This window comes from Micropterus dolomieu, linkage group LG15 (genome assembly GCF_021292245.1).
Source record: "Micropterus dolomieu isolate WLL.071019.BEF.003 ecotype Adirondacks linkage group LG15, ASM2129224v1, whole genome shotgun sequence".
Taxonomy (NCBI): domain Eukaryota; kingdom Metazoa; phylum Chordata; class Actinopteri; order Centrarchiformes; family Centrarchidae; genus Micropterus; species Micropterus dolomieu.
The window spans coordinates 18,499,044-18,518,919 of record NC_060164.1 but is presented as its reverse complement, the minus strand read 5'-3'; the positions used below and the strand labels follow the sequence as shown (position 1 = coordinate 18,518,919).

Here is a 19,876-nt window from a genome sequence, read left to right as displayed (position 1 = left end):
TTTCACCAAAATAGGGTTAATGTCATTAATATGTGATGTGTCCCATTCTTCAAATTAGGTGCACCTTTTGGCATCCCATTAATAGAATCATTGACACAAGTAAAGAGTGAGGATAGAGTAGGGTGTGGGCACAGAAATCCAAATGTCCCGTTCACTATAAGTCTTTTGTTATGTACTGTGTTGTTGCTTTTCTATACTGTATGTTGCAAATAGCAGAATCTTGAAGAATATTTATTTTTAATGTGCACTGTAAGAGAGAGAGAGAGAGAGAGAGAGAGAGAGAGAGAGAGAGAGAGAGAGAGAGAGAGAGAGAGAGAGAGAGAGGGCACATCAATGAAAGACTCCCAAACACGTTGACTACACACTTCTAATATCTAGGCAGTGCACATGAAACACCAGACCACACGGATGAGATGAGCACAGACTGGAGGAGGAGAGGAGGCTAAGAAGGGAAGAGAGAGTGACGAGATGAGAGGGAGACAGAGGTGGAGGAGGGAGTGACATCACTGCGCCATCATGGATGAAAGCTGCAAACTCAGTCATCACCTGGAGTCATACTGAGGGAGCGGGGAGGAGAGGCTGCAAAATAAACACATAGAGGCAATGCGGGAGGCAAACCCCCACAACCTAGTTTTAGTATCAAAGTTTAACAATCACTGTTGGGATCTGTAATAACTACTGATGATGAAAGAAAACTTTTAAATTACAGAGGTAGAAAATCAAGGGAAACAAAGGACAAAATGACGATGAAAATAATATATAAATATACAGATGAACACAAAAGACATAATAACGAGTCAAAAATAGGAAATAAGAACCAAAACTGGACGTGACAGAGGCTGGAATTTTATTTCCGAGCATAACACCAAAGAAATGATGCATTCGTTTCTGTGCTAAGACAGCAGTGTTTATTTAGAAGTGACCTTAACATTTTATAACGTCATATATTCAAAGCACGTGAATGACATGAGAGCAAAATCTTATCAGTTTAGCCAAATGACACACATGAGCGCAAACAGAGTCTGTACTTTGTTTCCGTGATGACAGAAATAAAGCATGTCAGTGAACATGGAGAGTAACTTCTGAACCATGTCTCTAGACTTGGTATGACATGAGAGCTTTCGAGGATGAACTGTGTCTTTTGTTGCTGTAATGCCATGTGTAAAGTAGCAGCACTGCAGAAATCCCACAGTCCTGCCCCTTGTCTGCATCAGTGCTGCGGGGTTTGCTGAATATTGACTCTTAGAGGGAGAACAAAAGACAACACAGCAGCCGTGTGCAGTAAGCATATAAAATGATTTCTAAAATAGTTCTGTGGATGTACATGCAGTTTACGTGTACTCATATTGAGTTGTATATGTGTGTGCATGCTGGTAAATATATCTTGACAGCTCGGCTGAGACAGTACAGCTGTTCTTACCCAGAGTGAATGGGGCTCGATACAGTGTTGTGGCTGTGGTCCACGGTGTCCGGAGTCCAGCTGTAGCGCCGCATGCACTCCGAGCTGTAGTCTCTCGTCACGGCCAGGTGCTGGGAGAAGATGACCCAAACACACAGGTGAAGAGAGGAGGACAAAGAGATAAGACAGATAAAGAGGACATTTAAGAGCAGGTGAAAGCAGATTGAGATGAAAAAAAGAGTAAGGTGAACGATGGGACCCTCGATCGAACCCTCCCTTCTTTTTTTCATATTTCAGATTCATATTTCAACAAAATTTGTCACCGTTATCCACAGTCTCACTACAATAAATATAAAAAAACACAATAAATATGCAATTATAACTTTGCAGTGGAAATACACAAAAATGTGTAACAGTAATGTGTGACAATTCTGCTGCTTGAAAAACTAGAAACATTAATGAATCACTTTGTAGATACCAAACCATGGGAACTCCTAAGGAGCATGGGAATGACAATTCACTAAACACAGACCAGTACTAATGAATGAGATGAGAATGGCGCAGACCCAAAACAAACAAATACACAAAGACCGAAACTCAAGAGAAATGGGAGCTGACTGAAAAATAACTGACGAATGAGTCACACATCCGTGAACACTTTATACCTTATTGAGTGGGTCAACCAAGTAGGAAATGTCTTTACAGACACTCTGAAGCTTAGGGGAGAAGAGAGACAGTTCAGAAGTCACACTGAGGAAACTGTGTGGTCCAGACAAATTAATTTGTGGCGCATTGTTTCACTAAAGGATTCAATTTCCCTTATCTCCGAAGATGAGATAGTCCTATGATTTAGGCATCTAAATTTAAACAGTTCCATAATAAGATTGTAACAGATGCAATTTCACCTACAACATGTAGCAGACTTTAGTATGATCGCATTGAAATGGATCACCAAGGAGGAAAAAAATGTTGACAATACTTTCAGTTTTCAGTTACAGAAGATATAATTTTAATGGGAAGCTCTTTGAAAGGCCTAAATATTTGCTTCTGTTGTCAAAAAAAGAGAAATCATGTAAGTGCATATTTTGGCTATTATATTACTAATACTGTTTATAATGTGAGAGGTTACAGTTTCTTTTTTTGCTCCTGACAACCAAAACAAGGTTTGGACAGGCTAGACGAGCCCTGCAGAACACTGCGTTTTTCCATGAGAAAGCATGGGGGGGGGGGCTTAGGTTTGAATAAACTCTTCGTCAAGGTGCTATACACTCACCCTCAGCACTTTGGCAAAAGCAAGGGTGGCATCAACACTGCTTCTGTTATGACCTTTGTGCAAGACAAGTAAAGCTGCCCTGCTCCCTGCTTTAATTCTACCCAGCCTGTGTTTTTACCAGGCCACTGACAGAAAGACAGAGCACAGCTAAAAGTGTATAAGAAAATGATGATGCACCAGGGAATCTGATGAACAAGAAACATTAAAGCTTGAAAAACAGACAGCTAAAGATACCACAGGAGGCCAAAGTGAACAGAGACTGAGAGAAAGTGTTGAGTATAGAGGGTAAAAGGAGTAAAGAAATACTGGCGAGTAGAAGCAAACAATTACAAGATGGATCTTACCGTGTCCTTTGTGGGGGCAAGAATCTCTTCAATCATCATACTGTCTCGCGCAAAGGAGCTCCGGTTGAGTGTGTTGGACCTGTCCGAACTGAAGGAGCGGAGGCTACATGTTACCATGCAACCCAGCGCCGCGGGCAACAACAAGTGATGGGCAGGGGAACACGACATAAAACAAAAAGCAAGAAATCCATTACTACATGCAACCTCCAGGGAACCAGGTTTTTTACTTACTGGACAGAGAGAACCCAAAAGTGGAAAATTTAGAGAGGCGGAAGAGTCCGCAGTTGAACAAGGATAAGATACTGCAGCAGGTTATTCAGAGATGGAAATGGGAGTGAGGTCAGTTTGTTTGCATTATGAGATAGAGGGAAAGAGTGCGAGACTGAAAGAAAATGCAGACAGCTGTTGTGATCATTTCTATATGAAGGTGTGGCTGGTTTGCATCAGGAACACGGATATAACTAAGTGTGTCTACATGATGAAATATGACATATTAGTATATTGAACGTATATGCACCTGGCTGGCAGGTGAGAGACAGATCTTGTACTGACAGTAACAGAAATAACGTTTACTCAAAAGTGTTTCACTTCAAACACACATTGCTTTAATCTAAGATTAGCAGCGGACCTAGACCTGTTTCAGAGCAGCTAAATACAAAAGAGACACTGGTCTTTTCTATCTGTCTTGCTGCAGTCTGCTTTATGGCTGTGTGTGGGGTGATGTGTGCCTGTTTTTGCAGCCTCTCAGGCTCAATGCGGTGCTGTAGATTCCTTTCCTTTTGCTATGGGGATTTGATCAGAGACAGAATAGCCAAAACGTTTGTGGGAATGCACAGTCACTTAAACATAGGTGCACTTGTGTTTGTCGGCACCTAAATGACGTATATATTTTTGTATGTGTTTGTACCGCTATCAGGGGTTTGCAAAAAGATACAATCCCAGTGACAAAGCCGACAACTCTGTGCCTCAATTTTGTCGGAGAGTATACTGTACGTGTGTATTGTGCGAGTGCGAGGGGGGGAGCACGGGTGAGCGAGGGGGAGAAAGTGCAGAGCTCAGCATGTTTGAGTGGGCACCCTATTCAGCACAGAGAGAAGCCCTCTATTCAGCACAGCCTGCCTACCCCACCATCAAAGTTACCAAGCAACTCCACATGGCCTGAATGGACTTGCTGGCATAGCAGCACCGCAGCTCCCCCGCTCCCTACCCCCATCCCCCCTCTGCTCTCAGCCGGACTCTGTTTGTTATTCAGTTTCATCCTCTTTCTCATTCCATCCATCCTCCTCTCCTCCCTACACATCTGTGCTTTTCCATTTCCTTCTCTGTTTCCCTCATCTATTTCTGCATGTCATGGCACCTACCATCATCTCTTCCTCTCTCTACATACTATGTTTACCCTACAGTTCACTCAGTGGAAGACTTTTTCCGCTTTTTTCTCTACCTTGCTGCTTTCTTCTTACACCGTCCTCCTCTGTCACCTTCTCTCCTCTTTGCGCACCACTCCATTCATTTTATGGTTGATCAATCAGTCCGCCTAGCTGTAACCTACAGTGCCCATAATCCAAACGACTTGTTCTTTTTGTGTCTCGTATTTTCTGTCCTGCATCCCCAATGTATAGACAAATGGTCCTATGTTTTAGGAAGGCATCAGTGTGGAAACCATGTGAGCGTTTGTGCATGAATGCATCTATGTATGTGACTGAGTGTCTGTCCTTGAGGTATATGGGGGATTTTCTCAATGCTGGACCAAAATTCCTTGTAAACTTGTAAAGTTTCCATCTCTGTTAACCATGATTTAACATCCAGAATCATCCTGAGTAAAGCTGGGACGTCTCTAATTACTAACATGTCAAAAGGGTGGATAAAAAGGGATGGATAATGAATAAACTGTTTGATCCCTGGAAGTTACACTCAGTGGCACTACAAAATTATAAGTGCCACACAAGCCACATCAAAAACATAGGGGATTTGTCCAGACAACTCAAACTCTGCAAAAAAAAAACCACAAAGTGCAGCTTTATTTTCTAATTTCCAGCATGATTGCCTCTTTTCCACACCTGCATCAAAAAATAAATACATTTTCATTTTGCAGATATGATGATTTTCTTAGACAGATGAGGAAATAAGGTGAATGGTGATTAGCTAAAATGGAGCAATCTCAAAATACACCACTTCACAGCAACAAAGTGACAAATCTGCTACCACATAAAGAAATAACAGCAACACTGTAAGACATCAATGTACAATGGATGACTTGTGGTTTGGGTTAGCAGTTTTACAGGTGTAGGGTTGGAGTTAAACAGTAATTCAGTGGTCACAAGGGAAGGACACCATTCACAGCTAATGTTGCCTAATACTACTACAACTACTACTCTTCTCTTACCTGAGTCTAGGGCTAGAATGAGGGACAGGGTTCGGGAAAACAAGGAAAAGAACAAAATAGAAGAGTAAAACGCAAAGCATTTTAAAGACATTCAAGCATGATGTGTCTTTTTTTCCCATATGACATTGATGCTGTGCTTTTTGCATGGTTGTACACTAAGACTAGGCACAAGTGTTTCTGGGTTTTCATAAGTGTGTCTGCTTGTGTGTATGCAGCCCAGTCGAAATGCAAACCATGCAATGTCGATGTCATAAACAGAAAGGTAAGGAAAAGAAAAGAACTTGCTCAGCATCATACATTCACTGATCAATAAAATACAGTTTTTCACAGCATTACATTCACAGGTCTGCAAAGATAAACCAATTTCAAAATCTATTTCAGCTTACAAACTGTTCTACTGCATATGCAATAACAAAGGTATAATAGGAACAGTTTCAGTATTTGCAGCTCTACTTTATAGCAGATGGTGATATTAGCAAAATTGTTAGTAATAAGTTATATAATAGCAAAAATAACAACAACAACAATAATAATAACAACTAAATATTTAGTGCCCTTTTTATTCCAGGCATACAAATAAACTGTTAACAGTAAACAAAGTTTAAGCAAGCAACTGAAAATTCAAACACTCAAATGTGGTCACCCACCTTAACATAAATTATTTAACTATTAAATCTCTTTCCAACTTCCCTCAAAACATGAGGTTCATCAAACAAGCTTGTTTAAATGGAATCTCTCCATTTAATTCAGTGTTTCCTTTTGTTTGCTGTGTCCCGCTGATGTAAGCAGCTTCCTGTCACAGTTAGTGTAGTTGTTTTTATCAATCCAACCATCACACTGCATCTGTCATCTGTTAGAGTGGCTACAGTACACTCTGGGGCGGCACAACATTTGTCATGTGTTTTCACTGGAGCCTGCCAGTTTTCCACTATATACTTTTTCCACTATTTGAAACTGTGGTTAGGCCTGTGCCGGATCCTGATGTGCAGCTGTTCACTTATCAGAGTTATCAAAGATACAGCTCGTATCTCTTGTGTTACACTACGAGCCATTTGTAACCTTTGACTGGGTTTGAATGAGGCCACACAAAACGCTGAATCATTTTGTCAGGTAGAATCATTAGTTGGCAACTTTCCAGCTGCTTTCTCTGGCGATTTCCATTATTCTGTTTTTGAGTGTGCGTCGGTGTGTATTTGTGTCTGAGTATGTGTGTGTGTTGGAGGACTATACAATCTAAAAAAACTGCATACAATATTGTATCATACATGTCTGCATAGGGCGAGCAACCACAACATCAATGGCAAATATGATGTCAGACACTTCAATTACTGTTGGCAGATAAACATAATCTGGCCACAATATTCTCAGGACAAATTGGGACCAAATAGTTGACAGCACCGCACCAGAGTACATCAGTGGATTTAATAAAAATGACAGGTGCTTACCTGGCAGAGCGGGCTCCTATGCTGAAACCCATGTACCCCTCCTGAGGGAGAGAATCATCCCCCAACTCTTTGAGGTCCTGAGGCCGCAGGTATTTGTCGGTGTCCCCTGTCATCGCATCCTCACCTGGTGGGGGGGGGGGGGGAATCATAAATCCTGCTGTTAACTTCAAAATCCCCAATCCGGGCAAGACAGGCGATGCGGCACCACAGGAAGAAAAACAAGCCCTCACTGCCGACATCATGTCTCTCACTTATTTGATTATGGTACTTAGAGGAGGCCTTGGATCATTTATCACTCTGTCCTTAAAGATGGGCTACCTCACTACAACTGCATAGGCCACTGCAACTTTTCTTTACGTCTAATTATTTGGCTGTGACAGAACATTAAGCTGGACCACAGAGCAGCACCGATGCTTAATTGTTTTAGAGGTAAGACAGTAAACATTTTAGAGAAGATGCCATCAGAGGCAGCAGCAAAGACACTTTGCGTACAGCCTAGATCTGGAGCTCTCCTGGAAAACCAAACGCAGCTCCTTTCACACACTCAAAGACCGAACGCACAGAAGGTTTAACAGCTACCAAAGCCCGAGTACAATAAGCAGAGAATAAGCACAAAGTGTAGAACCGCACCGCACCTCGATCAGCGGACCGGTGGACGATGACACGCCGGTCAACGAAGCCGGCGGAGCGGCTACAGTGCTTCCCCTTCTCCCTCATGTCCGGCTCTGTCCTGCCTGCAACACTCTGCTCCTTCACCGCAGCCCCTCCCCCCTACCTTCAATACTGCCGCACTCCGATCAGACACCAGCACCAGTGTCAAGTTACGTGACTTTATAAAGAGGCATTTCCGGTTTCACCTTTCAAAATAAAACCATCTGCGAAAGTGTTTCGATGTCAAACACCATGCATGGCAAAAAAACAGCCATCTATTCATCGCTCCAGGAACCACGTGACCCTATCAACTCCACTAAAGCAACACGGTGATATTGGGCAGCTAAATATTCACTAGAAAGTTTAATTTAAGGGAAATATTGTAGTCATAGTTACACTCCTATTCATTCCCTCTGTTTGTTCTTTTACATCTTAATTTCCTAGTCCCAGAATGACCCCCAACTACAATGCTGTGAACATTTTGTATATGAGGGATGACAAATAACAAACAGTGTGTGGTATTAACTGCATTTTGTGTTTTTTTCCCAGTGACATTGGTCAGAGCTATTCTATAGAGCTTCCCATGCACCTTTTTCGAAAAAAAACGATACAGAATAATACACCATGTGTAACCACTTTGGCCATCGATTTCCCAAACTTTAGCTTTCCACTCAAGAAGAAAAAAATGAACTACTAACATGATAGTACGGATTACAAAAGGCATAGGCTGTTAGCCTTTGCTTTTATTCTGATGGTAAAATTGATCACCTAACTTCCTGTATTTTTCTAGCTGCGTCTGTCTGACTTCACGCAGCTGGAAAACAACGGCTGCTGTAATAATGTGTCACCGTCCCATTTAACCTTATACCCCACCACACATACCCCACCCAAGATACACAATATTTAATATTTAAAGCATCTTCTGGGCTACAAAGTAATCGCATCAAAACTCTTTTCCTCTCTCTTTGACCCTCTCCTTATTTTTAACAACACAAGTTAAAAATAAATAAGAAATCAAGAGGCTGAGTGAATTGGTATCCATCTCTACCATCCACTGGTAGAGAACCAAAAATAAAAATAAAAATAACTTCATCGTTGTACATCGCAGCCTTCAAAACTTCCTCTGAAGCTCTAACTTACCTTTGTCTAACGCAGCCATACTGATCACAACTCTTTTTATATTTCCTGAGTTCTTTTTATTTTGTCTAGAGCTCTACAAAACGTTCCCAGGATGCAAAGTAAATCCAGTGAGAGGCGTAGACTGTCCATTCAGTGCTTCTGGAGCTGATGGAAAATGTTGCCCTCTTTTCACCCCAGGAACTTAACTCCACTCAGACCAACTCGCGCGTTTGTCGCCGGTGCGCACGTTCATGTCGCCTTTTCTCCGCAAATGAATAAAACTGAACTCCGCTAAATTTTGCGTCTCCTTGTTGAGAAACAGTAGGCCTACACATAGCTGAGCAGAAACAGTATAAGTCCGAGGCATCTGACACGGGCGTTAATTATCCTGCAGGCGGCTCAAAAAAGCTCATCTCATTGGATTTGAAGAGAGAAAGTCTTGGTGCGTCGCACGGTCAACAGCATCCACAGCAAACAGGGGCCGCACTGAAAGTGTTTACCCCTCTCTGGGGAGCACAGTCAGCTGACAGGTCACTCGAGTAAATGCTTGGGAACCTCAGTGGAGGAGACAGTGACGGAGGGAAGAAGAAACTCTCACTGAACACTCCTCCTGCCTGTTTGTCCTCTATGGTGGAAGTCTCTGAGGGAGCCTGGCTACTTCTCAAACAGGGAGTGGGGCTAAAATAATGATGAAATAACAGCAGCAGGATTCACTTTGCTTATTTTTTTTTTTTTAAATGAAGCAATATTTCTCTCTTCTTCCTGTTAAATGTTGCACACAATGACTGATGACAGTTGCACAAGAATACTTACATTTAGAACAATTATGCAAGATCTGTTTGACAGTTAAGACGTTCAGTAACTGTAGTAAAAATATCCTCTAAGGCCAGTGCTATAGGGATTATGGAGATACTCTACACTGTGACGACAGCAGAGCACAACAAGGAGTTAACTTGCTTTCTAAAGATGGTGCAATTAGTAGTTATAGTACTCTATAGAAAGCAGGAGATAAGTATGATTGCACAGGCAGGCCACACACATCAGAGACCAGGAGTGACCCGTCACACTAACACCAACCTACTGCTTAATAGGATTGGCTTCCCCCCATATAGGATTAAAGTGAGATGTAGAAACTCTTTAAGTCCTCTATTTCCTTCTTTTACACATACACACACAGCAAAAACATCCTACAAAAATGAAGGAGTGTAAGCCTGAATGCAACAGCTATATTAAAGCAAGTGTGGTGCTGCTAATATTGGGCAAAGTGAATATCAAGGCCACACTGCAGAAGTGCAATGCTGATGAATTATGCACACAGTATAAACAGTTTATGTGGAGTACATGAGGCCGTGGATTCTCTTATTTATAATTCCTGCGTGGTGGTGATAACACAATGAATCATATAGATGCCAATGAGGATCTTCATTATACAGCTACAGTAGAAATGCATCTATTATACACCTGATATGTGTGTGTATGTAACTTGTTGAGTCTAGCTGTATCACCTGACACAGAAACTCCACACGCCCCAACTGTCCCCTAAGCAACAGCCCATGAACAAGCTCATCAATTTTACAGGCCTGTTGCTGCTGTGTGGTTCCAAAACAAAGGACAGAAGACTGAAGCGGGCAACCTGAAACAATGTGACTTGTACCATAAACTTGGCAGCGCTATTTGGCTATGCAGTGCTACAGCAGCTATTCCTCCAGCGAACTATGATATTAGAAATGTTATGTAATTTACTGAGGTTTAAATGTAATAAAGCAAGATTATTTCATTGAATGTACATGCACGTCTCTTCGTAGTCTGTCTAAATTATAAAGTGAGACACATTGACCTTATTTTCATTTTCTCACAGCAACTCCTTCAAAGAGATTGCAGGGTTATGAAGTTAGGATGACACTTCACAAAGTGCTTTTGATGAGGAGAATCATGCAGTATCAGACTTATTGTGTGCAAGCAGTTAAAAATAACAAGTGTGTTTTTAAGTTGCAGAGAAAATAACATCAGCAGTGTCAATTTGTGAGCAGAAGCACTGAAATCTGCCAGAAAACCAAGACCAGATTCAAGGCTAAAACAGTTCAAATACTTAATTTTTGCTGATTGATTTCTTGGACAAAATAGATGGGATTTTATTTTTTTGTCTGATGATAAGCTAAGAATTACAGTAAACTAAACAAAAATGAAACCTCACAGAAATAGAATCTCTGCTCTATCTAACCCTCTTATTGGCTTTTTGGATGAGAATCATATTAATTTAAATTCATTTTAATTCACTAGTTTATCTGTCTGATTAATAGCACCTGCATAATAACTAAAGTGCACAACCACAGTATTCTGTATAAGTGCGAAGTGTGCGTGTCCTGGCTGTTGAGTGAATGTGTTCTGATTTTGCCTGTAGACTTTCTATTGAAAATGAAAAGCAAAGCTGAATAGTAGTACAGCAAAGGCTTGACGGTTAGCTCTTCAAAAAGGCAGGTGAGTTAAAATTAAAGGAAAATAAACAGAAACAACAGAACGGTGGAGGCAAACTGGTGACAAATACCTTCATCAACATCTGAAAAAGACTCCTCATTGAGAATTTCTGGCACATTGGCCCGGACTGTGTGATTTGGATACACATACAGTGAAACATGCACATGTTATTGAAAATTACATCACATAGCACACAGTCAAGTGTATGGAAATCATGCAGAGTCCTGATATTACTTTTTTATTGTTAAGTCACAACTTTTTGCTATTATAAATTCATTTCATTTTAGTACTCAGTAATGAAAATGAGGAGAATGCAGAGAACTTTTTAGCATGCTTCACATACCTTCATCGTCTGACAAGTCGAGGAATTCATTCATGGTCTCTGGGACATTGATTTTGTGTTTTTCTGATGCACTCTGTAAGTGTGAAAAACAGAACTGAACAATCCAATTTTGCCAATACAGCATTATGTTTCTTCCACATCTGGACAAATTTCAGACACCAGTTCCAAATGGAAAATATGAGACACAATATTGTAGTAAGAATATTATTATTATTTTACAATATTTCAAATGATCGTTTGAGTTCACTGTTCATACTCAACTGTCACATAACATAAGCAGTGTCTTACCTTTTTGCTATTTACTCCCAATTGACATCCTAAACCTGAGCCTTAACAGTATGATTTCTGAAATTGTTAAAGCATCTTATGTCAAAAATCCCCGCCAGCTCACTGGGCTGATTTGAAACTCAATGCGGTTTACAACTAATTTTCATAAAAGCAGCACTGAGCTAACAGGATGCCTTAACAAAATCATGAAGTATATCTTAAACATTAACCATTTTGAAAGTGGTATATCACCTGAAATAGTTTAGAGACTACTGTTGTCAGTTTATCACATGTTTAGCATTTAGATTCCAACTGAAGTGTGACCTTCACATATATTTCCTAATATGGACATTAAACTGAATCTTGCCATGTGTTTGACCCTTGTCACAGTAAGAAGTAATGATACTGTGTGTCTGAGGGTCATTTTACCCTACATAGTTGACCAGCAAAGGCCCCACAGGCTGCAGATGTAGCAACAGATACATAAAACAAAAGTAGAGGCCTCTGTACAGTGAATAACAGATCAATCATACAAAGGTGTAGGGAAACAACCTTGATCTTTAAGTTACTTTACTGTCGGTAGAAGCCAGTATGACTAATACACTGCTGATTGCGCAGGATTCTCAGTGACCTCTGTCTTCGTCTCTTCACTCACTGTCCCCCTCACACTCCTGTCACCTCTTCCTTATCCTAATTCCTTCCCTTGTTTCCCACTTCCACACCCTTCTCCCTCCCCCCTCTTTCTCCCAGACACGTGTGTGGATGAGATCACTGTTAGTGACCTGGGCTATTAGAGGAGAAACTTTAAGCTCCAATCTAAGCCCTCTCACTCTTGCAATCAGGATAACTTCACACATGTGACACGAGACTGACTGACTTACTTAGTCAATGATTTGCAGGATTCACACACTGACTCCGCTCACAGTATGCTGCTGGTTGACTGGCCAAGTTTTAAGCCTTTAGTGGCTTTACATGTTTTAGTCTGAGTACCTTCACTGCATACCATTTTCTAAATCAATCCCAAGTTTTTTAGCAAACATCAAACCCTCTTAATTCAACAAATAACTAAAATTATATATATCTCACATTGTCCACGTTTGTAGTCATTACATGCCTTGTAACTTCTGATTGCAATGCCTTTTGGCACTTGACTCTTAAATCTTATGTGAGAGAATCCTTGAATGTTCCACCAAGGTGAACTTTCTAAATCAGATACTGTGCTTGCAACTGAGGGTGCTTCTCACTTCTAAAATGTTATATGGTCTCATATCTTTAGGGTACAACAAAAACCTCACAACAATGAAATACCACTTTTTACTGATAAGCGTGTTAATTTCCTAGTATTCAACCTATTTCCATGTCGAAAATGAAAATATTCGTAAGTAAGACTCAAATTAGTTTGGAATTCATTTGGTGATGTGATAGAGTTTGTGTGCATTTAACCATACGAAATGCTGCTGGCAGGAAGACTCTGTCTCACCATGGCAGTCAGGTTTTCATCCGTCATTGGCCTCAGAGTGTCCACCACGGAGATGTACCCAAGACGACAGGCGATGGATAGGGCAGTGCTCCCATTCTGACCAATGACAGGCCAACAGGAAGTTATTCACAGCATGCGCACAGAAAACACAAGGAGCATTCAGTATTTCATACAAGCTTCAGCTCTGTTGGAGTGTGTATGTGCCAGTGTGTGTGCACTGACCATGGTGAGCTCGTTGGCCGAGGCCCCGTGCTGAAGCAGCAGGTTGATGATGTGGGTGTGGCCCTGCTGAGCAGCCTGGTGTAGAGGAGTGTACCCGTTCTAGACAGAGACACACAAACGCAGTCAGGGAAAGAGAGGAAATATCATAATATATTTGGATGTATCCATTTGGATGTAAAGAAAGATCTACACAATAATAATACAATATTACAACACCATATACAAGGCTGTTCATGTGAGTGTGTGTATGTGTAGGTGGGTGCATGCACGTCTGTGGGTGAACACATGTTTTCTACCTTGGTTTTGCCATTGACTCTGGCATTATTCTGCAGCAGGAAGTTTGCCATCTTTGCGTTGCCATAGTGACAAGCCACGTGCAGCGGAGTGTAACCCATCTGCATGAAGGAAAGTAGATGGAGGAAGAGACACAGAGATGAAAGGGCGAGTAAATGAAAAGAGGATATAGTTACGCATGCTGACTGGAGGCTTCATCTTGTTATATCACTTTCTGGAAAAACTGGCTGGTATTCAAGTGCATCTTATTATTATTGTGCAAAAAAACGGGATGATTTATATGGAAATATATGAACTTTCCTCTGCTTCTTAGCATGATATCTCTGATACTAAATATAACTTCAAAACTGCGTCACATTGCATGTCCTCTATGAATTATGAGTACAGTGCATAATGGTAATGGAGGAGATCAGTGAGTGAATAACTTATTTGCTGTAAACAACTGTCCTGTCAGCACAAATAGACACACACACACACACACACACACACACACACACACACACACTACATAACCTTGTGCAAGCCCAACCATCAGCTATAGCACTTGTTATGGGGGCTCATATGTATGAGTGTGAACATTAGAGCTTGTATGTGGTCATAATCATGTATCTATGTGTGTGTGTGTGTGTGTGTGTGTTTGCTGTGTGGTGCAACACTTTCCACTCAGGTATCAATCCTTTATTTATGTGGCACCTGAGATGATTACGGACAAATGTCTATGTGTGTGCCCAAGAACGAGGGTGTGTGAGAGTATTTTTCCGATGCCATGAATACATTAAAACTACACAGTATCAAATAGAGAGAAAAACACAAAGTATAAGTATATATAGCAAAGATAATGATACGTGTAAATAAAAGATTCATGGTCAAACCTTAACTACAAAATGAGATTTGAAAACCGTTATCTGTGTGCGTATTTACAGCATGTGTGTGTGCATCATATGAGAAAGCTTTACCTTTGTCTGTGGGTTGACATCAGCCCCGTGGTTGAGAAGGACCTCCGCAACATTAACCTTGTCCTCCTGAGCTGCTAAGTGGAGTGGTGTAAGTCCGCTCTGAATATGCGGAAAAGACACACAGAAACGCGTGTGAATACACAAATACATTTGTTGGGATGTGTTGCTATCTGAAACAGGATGCTGGAAACTAGTTTGAAAATCCTCAAGACCTATCTGTTTTGTACTCTGTTGAGAGTGCCCAGGTAAAAATGAGTACGCTAATGATGATGCTAGTGAGAAGTGTTTATCTACATTCTAAAAGTTGATTCTAGCTTTGTGCATGTGTGCGAGTGTGTGGTCTGTGTAAATGAATACACACTTGTTACTGAACTGTAGCTACATCAGTGATTTCACCTTATTGCACACATTGACGTTAGCATTCTTGGCCAGCAGTAAGGACACCAGGTCCACGCTGCCCTCCTGCGCTGCCAGGTGAATGGGGCTAATGCCTTGCCGCGTCACCGCGTTGGTATCGGCGCCGTACTCCAGCAGTGTGGTCCCAATGTCCATTTGGTTCTTTTTGGCAGCAATGTGGAGTGGTGTGTAGCCATTCTGAGGCAAAAGAGATGTACAGGTCAGGTGGTTGGACTGAGCTGTTCTCCTAGTTCCTCAGGATTTGATGGCTGGTATATTTTAATTTATTTAATTCTACTGAGAATTGGATAGTAAAGGTCAGTGTTGCATAAAACAGGGAAGGTTTTCATTAGGTGTCTTCTTCTATTATGTATTTCATCCCAATCAAAATGGAATTCACATACATTATAGACTGTAGTATAGACAAGGTAGTGGAATGGCCACTACGATTAGATCAGGCTGTCATTTTCAATATATCCAATAAATTTGATATAATAACGGGACAGAAAACTGATATGAAGCTAAATAATCAGCCAAAAAAGAGGTCAGAAGTTTCAGCATTGGCATTACTACAGAAAACATGATGCAGCAATTTGACCAAAAACATGACCAATTTATAAAATTTTCATCAACATATCATCCAGTAGTTATGACACTTAATCTACAGTCATGTTACCGGATTTAACACTAGTCTCAGCTGTGGATTGACCGACAGATGAGATAATACTACTACTACTAATAGTACCACCAATAATAATAATAATAATAATAATAACAACATTTTGTCTGTTCTCCCAGCAAAGATAATTTCAGATCCTCCTGTCTGAGTACAGAAATGTAAAGCACCATGCTATATGCCACAACTTTGTGATCATACATGTGTGCAAACACTTCCAGACAACTCATCCCTTTAAAAAAGCATTTAAATTAGACCCAGCACACCAACTTTAGCACCCAGCCAAATGAAAAACAATTCAGAGGAGGGAGGAAATGAGAGAACCCGGACCAGGCAGGAATGACTAAGAGTGTGGGTGGGAGGCAAGAAAAATAAAGGAATAAATAGAGACAGATACAGATTAAGGGAGAGAGAGCTAGCAGGAGACAGAGCCAGTTACAAAAAGGGAAGACGGTGAGCAAGGATGAATTAGCTTTACAAGTTCTGGTCTCCTCTTGCATCACCGTCCAGCCATATTTTGGTTGCCAGTTCTGTCTTTGTGTCAGACATTTCAACAAGTGTAGCAACTAAAGGGCCTTTTTTGTGCTTTTTATGGGGAAAATGCAAAATTTACAGCTCTGGAACACACTTCACAAAAGTGGGTGGTAGTAGGACAGACTCTGGAGTAATTTACAACATGTATAACACATCACCAGGCCATTCATATGTGCACTCAAGTTTTGTTTTATGTGAAATATGAAAACATAGCATCCAGTAAACCACCAAACCCAACATGCTGGCAGTATGAACATAATTCAGGCTAGTCGAAGGATATCAAAGACTCTGCTTAGCAAAAAGCTGCACATTCACTTACAATGTCAAAGCCCACACAAGACGGAATGGGAGAAAACGGGTGAGCATTAGATCTTGAACAGATGTACGTTACATACAGAACATTGTTAACGGTCTGAGATGGCACTGAGGGCATAAGCCAGGTGAATTTATTGTAGTATGTGTATTTATGCATGTTTGTGTGGATACCTTGGCGGCAGCATGTGGGGAAGCTCCCTGATCCAGCAGCAGCAGTGCCACTCTCTGATTATCGTAGTGAGCAGCTACATGCAGTGGAGTTAGCCCGCTCTAAAACACCCACAGACACAAATACACAAACACATCCACGCACGTACACACAAGCATGCAACACAACATTAGGTTAGATCACTGAACACACACACGCACAAACACTGCGATAAGTAAAACGAAAGAACCAAACCAACAGGATGTAAAGAAATGAACCGAGATGGACATTAAATTAATGGAAGATATTTAGTACAGGAGACAATTTAGAGCAACATGTTCATGCTCCAATCTCGAAGAAGCCGCTAGGTGAGGATGAGAATTATCTAAAGAGACAGAGATGAGCATGTCTTCGCTGGCCTATGAAATGTTTCTCCCAAATGACAAGTTTGCCCCAATTGTTTTTTTAAATTGCTTATTTAGCTTAAAGTAGCTTAGGTAGGAGAATTTATTAGGAGGTTTAAAGGAGTACTCCACTGATGTGGCATTACACCCTTATGACTATGTTGGACTCATGATGGACAAAAAAATATAGATATATGTATATATATATATATAATATAGTCTTTTTTATTCCCCATATTCTTCTTCCTTGAAAAAAATTTGGCGCCCACAAGACCCACAATGCAGCTAGCCCACAGACAGCTCGGTCAAGGATTCAGGTGTGTTATGCTAGCAAACTGGGCTGCTATCCTCAAGCAGAGGCGAGGAGTGGGCTACAGAGTTCTGGTTTGCAACTTTCTAACGCCACACCTCCAGATTTTTTTTAATTTTCAAACTTGTAGTCGTCAGCACCATCCAACATTTATCAGACTATGCTCAGCTCCCTCTGTAGCCACAAAAGTCTCCTCACCTCTCAAGACCTCTAAAGAGTCTTTGATGTGTAAAATCAGTTTCCCTTTAATCCTTCATTTTACTGGAAAGAAATGTTGCCCAAATTAGGAGAAAGATGGTTTTCATTGGACAGTGATGATGTGGCAATTAATAAAGTTTTTTGCAGTAGTATGAGGAGTAAGAGTGTTAGCAGCAGCAGTAGCAGCATGTTGTTATTATTTTGGTCCTCTTCAGACTCAGCAACCAGGACTGAGTCACCAGAATGTTCACTCGAGCCACGGGAATGTCCCACGTATTTAACAAACACTTGATTCAGTGCGCAGAATGTGTTCTGATAATCTCATGAGCTGTTGCGATGTGTTGTTACAACTCTCCTGGAGACGAGTCATATTTTGGGTCAAAATGTTTCTTGTTCAAAATGTGAGGAAAGCACATGGGTCATTGTCTTTCTTCTCATCGCTAAAGAAAATGTGTGTGTCTGTGTTGGGTCCCTGTAAATAATATTACAAGGACAATCTTGACCTGCTCTATATGAAAATTGCATTGAGATAACTTTGGTTATCAATTGTTTCATAAATCAATCAATTATTCATAAATAAAACTGAACTGAATTAAACTGGAATAAACTGATTAAACTGATTTTGCTTTGTGTTTAGACTCAGTATTCCAATAGGACTGATTTTACCATGACACCACCAAGCACTGTGGAAGCTTCATTATCATACCTGACTGCCATTATGTTAAATGCTCTCAGATGGTGGCACAGACACACACACTGCTAGCTAACATTTTAATCAGTGCCAGTCGGCATATGCTATGTAAGTGTGTCAATATGTGTGTGTGTGCGTGTGTATACAAATGTGCTTGTACAAAGGTGCATGTAGAGGTGGAATGAGTGCATGTCATCAGGGTAATAAAAGCAAATCTACCCAGAAGGTTTTTGCAACAGGACAATTATCTGTTGGCTGTGTTGTCCTGGGATCAGTCCTAAACCTGTTGCTCCTCCACACAACCACCCCCACAACCCCCGTGTCCAGCTGCAGCTTGGAAAATACAACTCCAAAAGGGTTCTGTTTACTCTCTTAGAGACAGGTTGGATAAGGGCAGGCGACATAAAGACTTGCAGAATGATAAATGGTCACAGTATCTGAATGACTTACTGATTTTGGCCATGCGTTGGCCAGACCTCACCAGAAAAAGTTGACTGCCTAATCCACAGTATTATGAATAATTTCTTCTTCATGTTTTTTATTTTGTTATATAAGGTTAGCTTCTACAAATAGCTGCTAATAATCCTATTGGCTGTTTCTAACACTTTTCCAAGTGTTTCTCTTTTATGTTCACAGGAATATTGAAGGATTATTGCAAACAATGGCTCTGATCCTGACACACCTCGCAGATTAGGTAGAAATTGGAGTTTATACTTTTGTTGCCTTAATTGTTTTCGCTTTGTGTAGGATTGTCATCTCCTGCCAAATATGTAGAATGAGGTCTGTGCCAGGCACCTCCCTCCTCAGACAGCTCATGTTTTCCAACATCTGAAAACACTCTTAAATGTTGGTCAACATTAAGATTGACTCCCTGAAGTGTGTTGTGTACCAGGCCTCTCCTCTTTTTTTAAAGACATCTCACCTTTCCAGCAGCATCAGGCGCAGCTCTCTTCTGTAGGAGGAGACTGGCCACCTCCATCTTGCCGTACTTTGCTGCCACATGGAGGGGACTGAAGCCTTTCTGTTGAACACAAAACAAGATACATCATTAAAATGAAAGACGGTGGAAAGATGGAGAGTGTGGAGAGTATAGAGAGGAGGAATAGAGGGGCGTGTTCAAACAGGAAGTGAATATTTGTGTTGTTTTAGGATCCGCCCTTGCTGGCCTGGGGTCAAGCTCTTCTCCACAACTACATAGTTTTTCACATAGTTGTAAAGAACTCATCTCAATGATTAACTTTATGCAATGATACAGTATGCTTTTTTAGTTAAATAAAGCACAGCTGAAACTTACTGTAACAAAGATTTTGTTTTCACTCAAACTGAAAATGTCAGCTACAATGTTTACATGAATGTTTTTTCTTTGGATAAGATTAGACACATGACAACGGCATTGTCAAATGAAAATATCTGTTGCAGAAGTCCAATATTGTGAAGCATTTTCAAATTGAGGTAAAATTCACATAATTAACTAATATATGATGACCTATAAATGAGTATTATCTGTGCATGACTAATTTAGATATGACAACACATGAACATAAGATTGTTTA

At 40.8% G+C, this 19,876-nt stretch overlaps 1 protein-coding gene across 2 annotated transcripts in view; it reads right to left on the bottom strand.

Annotated features, from left to right (window-relative positions):
• Positions 1–19,876, bottom strand: part of ank3a (ankyrin 3a) — a 129,873-nt gene that overhangs the window by 27,854 nt on the left and 82,143 nt on the right. The window contains exons 15-26 of one of the 2 annotated variants that reach the window (XM_046071359.1): positions 19,246–19,344; positions 16,744–16,842; positions 15,048–15,245; positions 14,652–14,750; positions 13,698–13,796; positions 13,402–13,500; positions 13,180–13,275; positions 11,433–11,505; positions 6,845–6,968; positions 3,017–3,104; positions 1,421–1,530; positions 547–579 (exon numbers count right to left, since the gene is read on the bottom strand). In XM_046071359.1, coding sequence (XP_045927315.1) covers positions 547–579; positions 1,421–1,530; positions 3,017–3,104; positions 6,845–6,968; positions 11,433–11,505; positions 13,180–13,275; positions 13,402–13,500; positions 13,698–13,796; positions 14,652–14,750; positions 15,048–15,245; positions 16,744–16,842; positions 19,246–19,344 — 1,217 coding nt within the window. Of the gene's footprint in view, positions 1–546; positions 580–1,420; positions 1,531–3,016; positions 3,120–6,844; positions 6,969–11,432; positions 11,506–13,179; positions 13,276–13,401; positions 13,501–13,697; positions 13,797–14,651; positions 14,751–15,047; positions 15,246–16,743; positions 16,843–19,245; positions 19,345–19,876 lie in introns of both variants that reach the window. The other variant, XM_046071360.1, reaches the window with a different exon arrangement.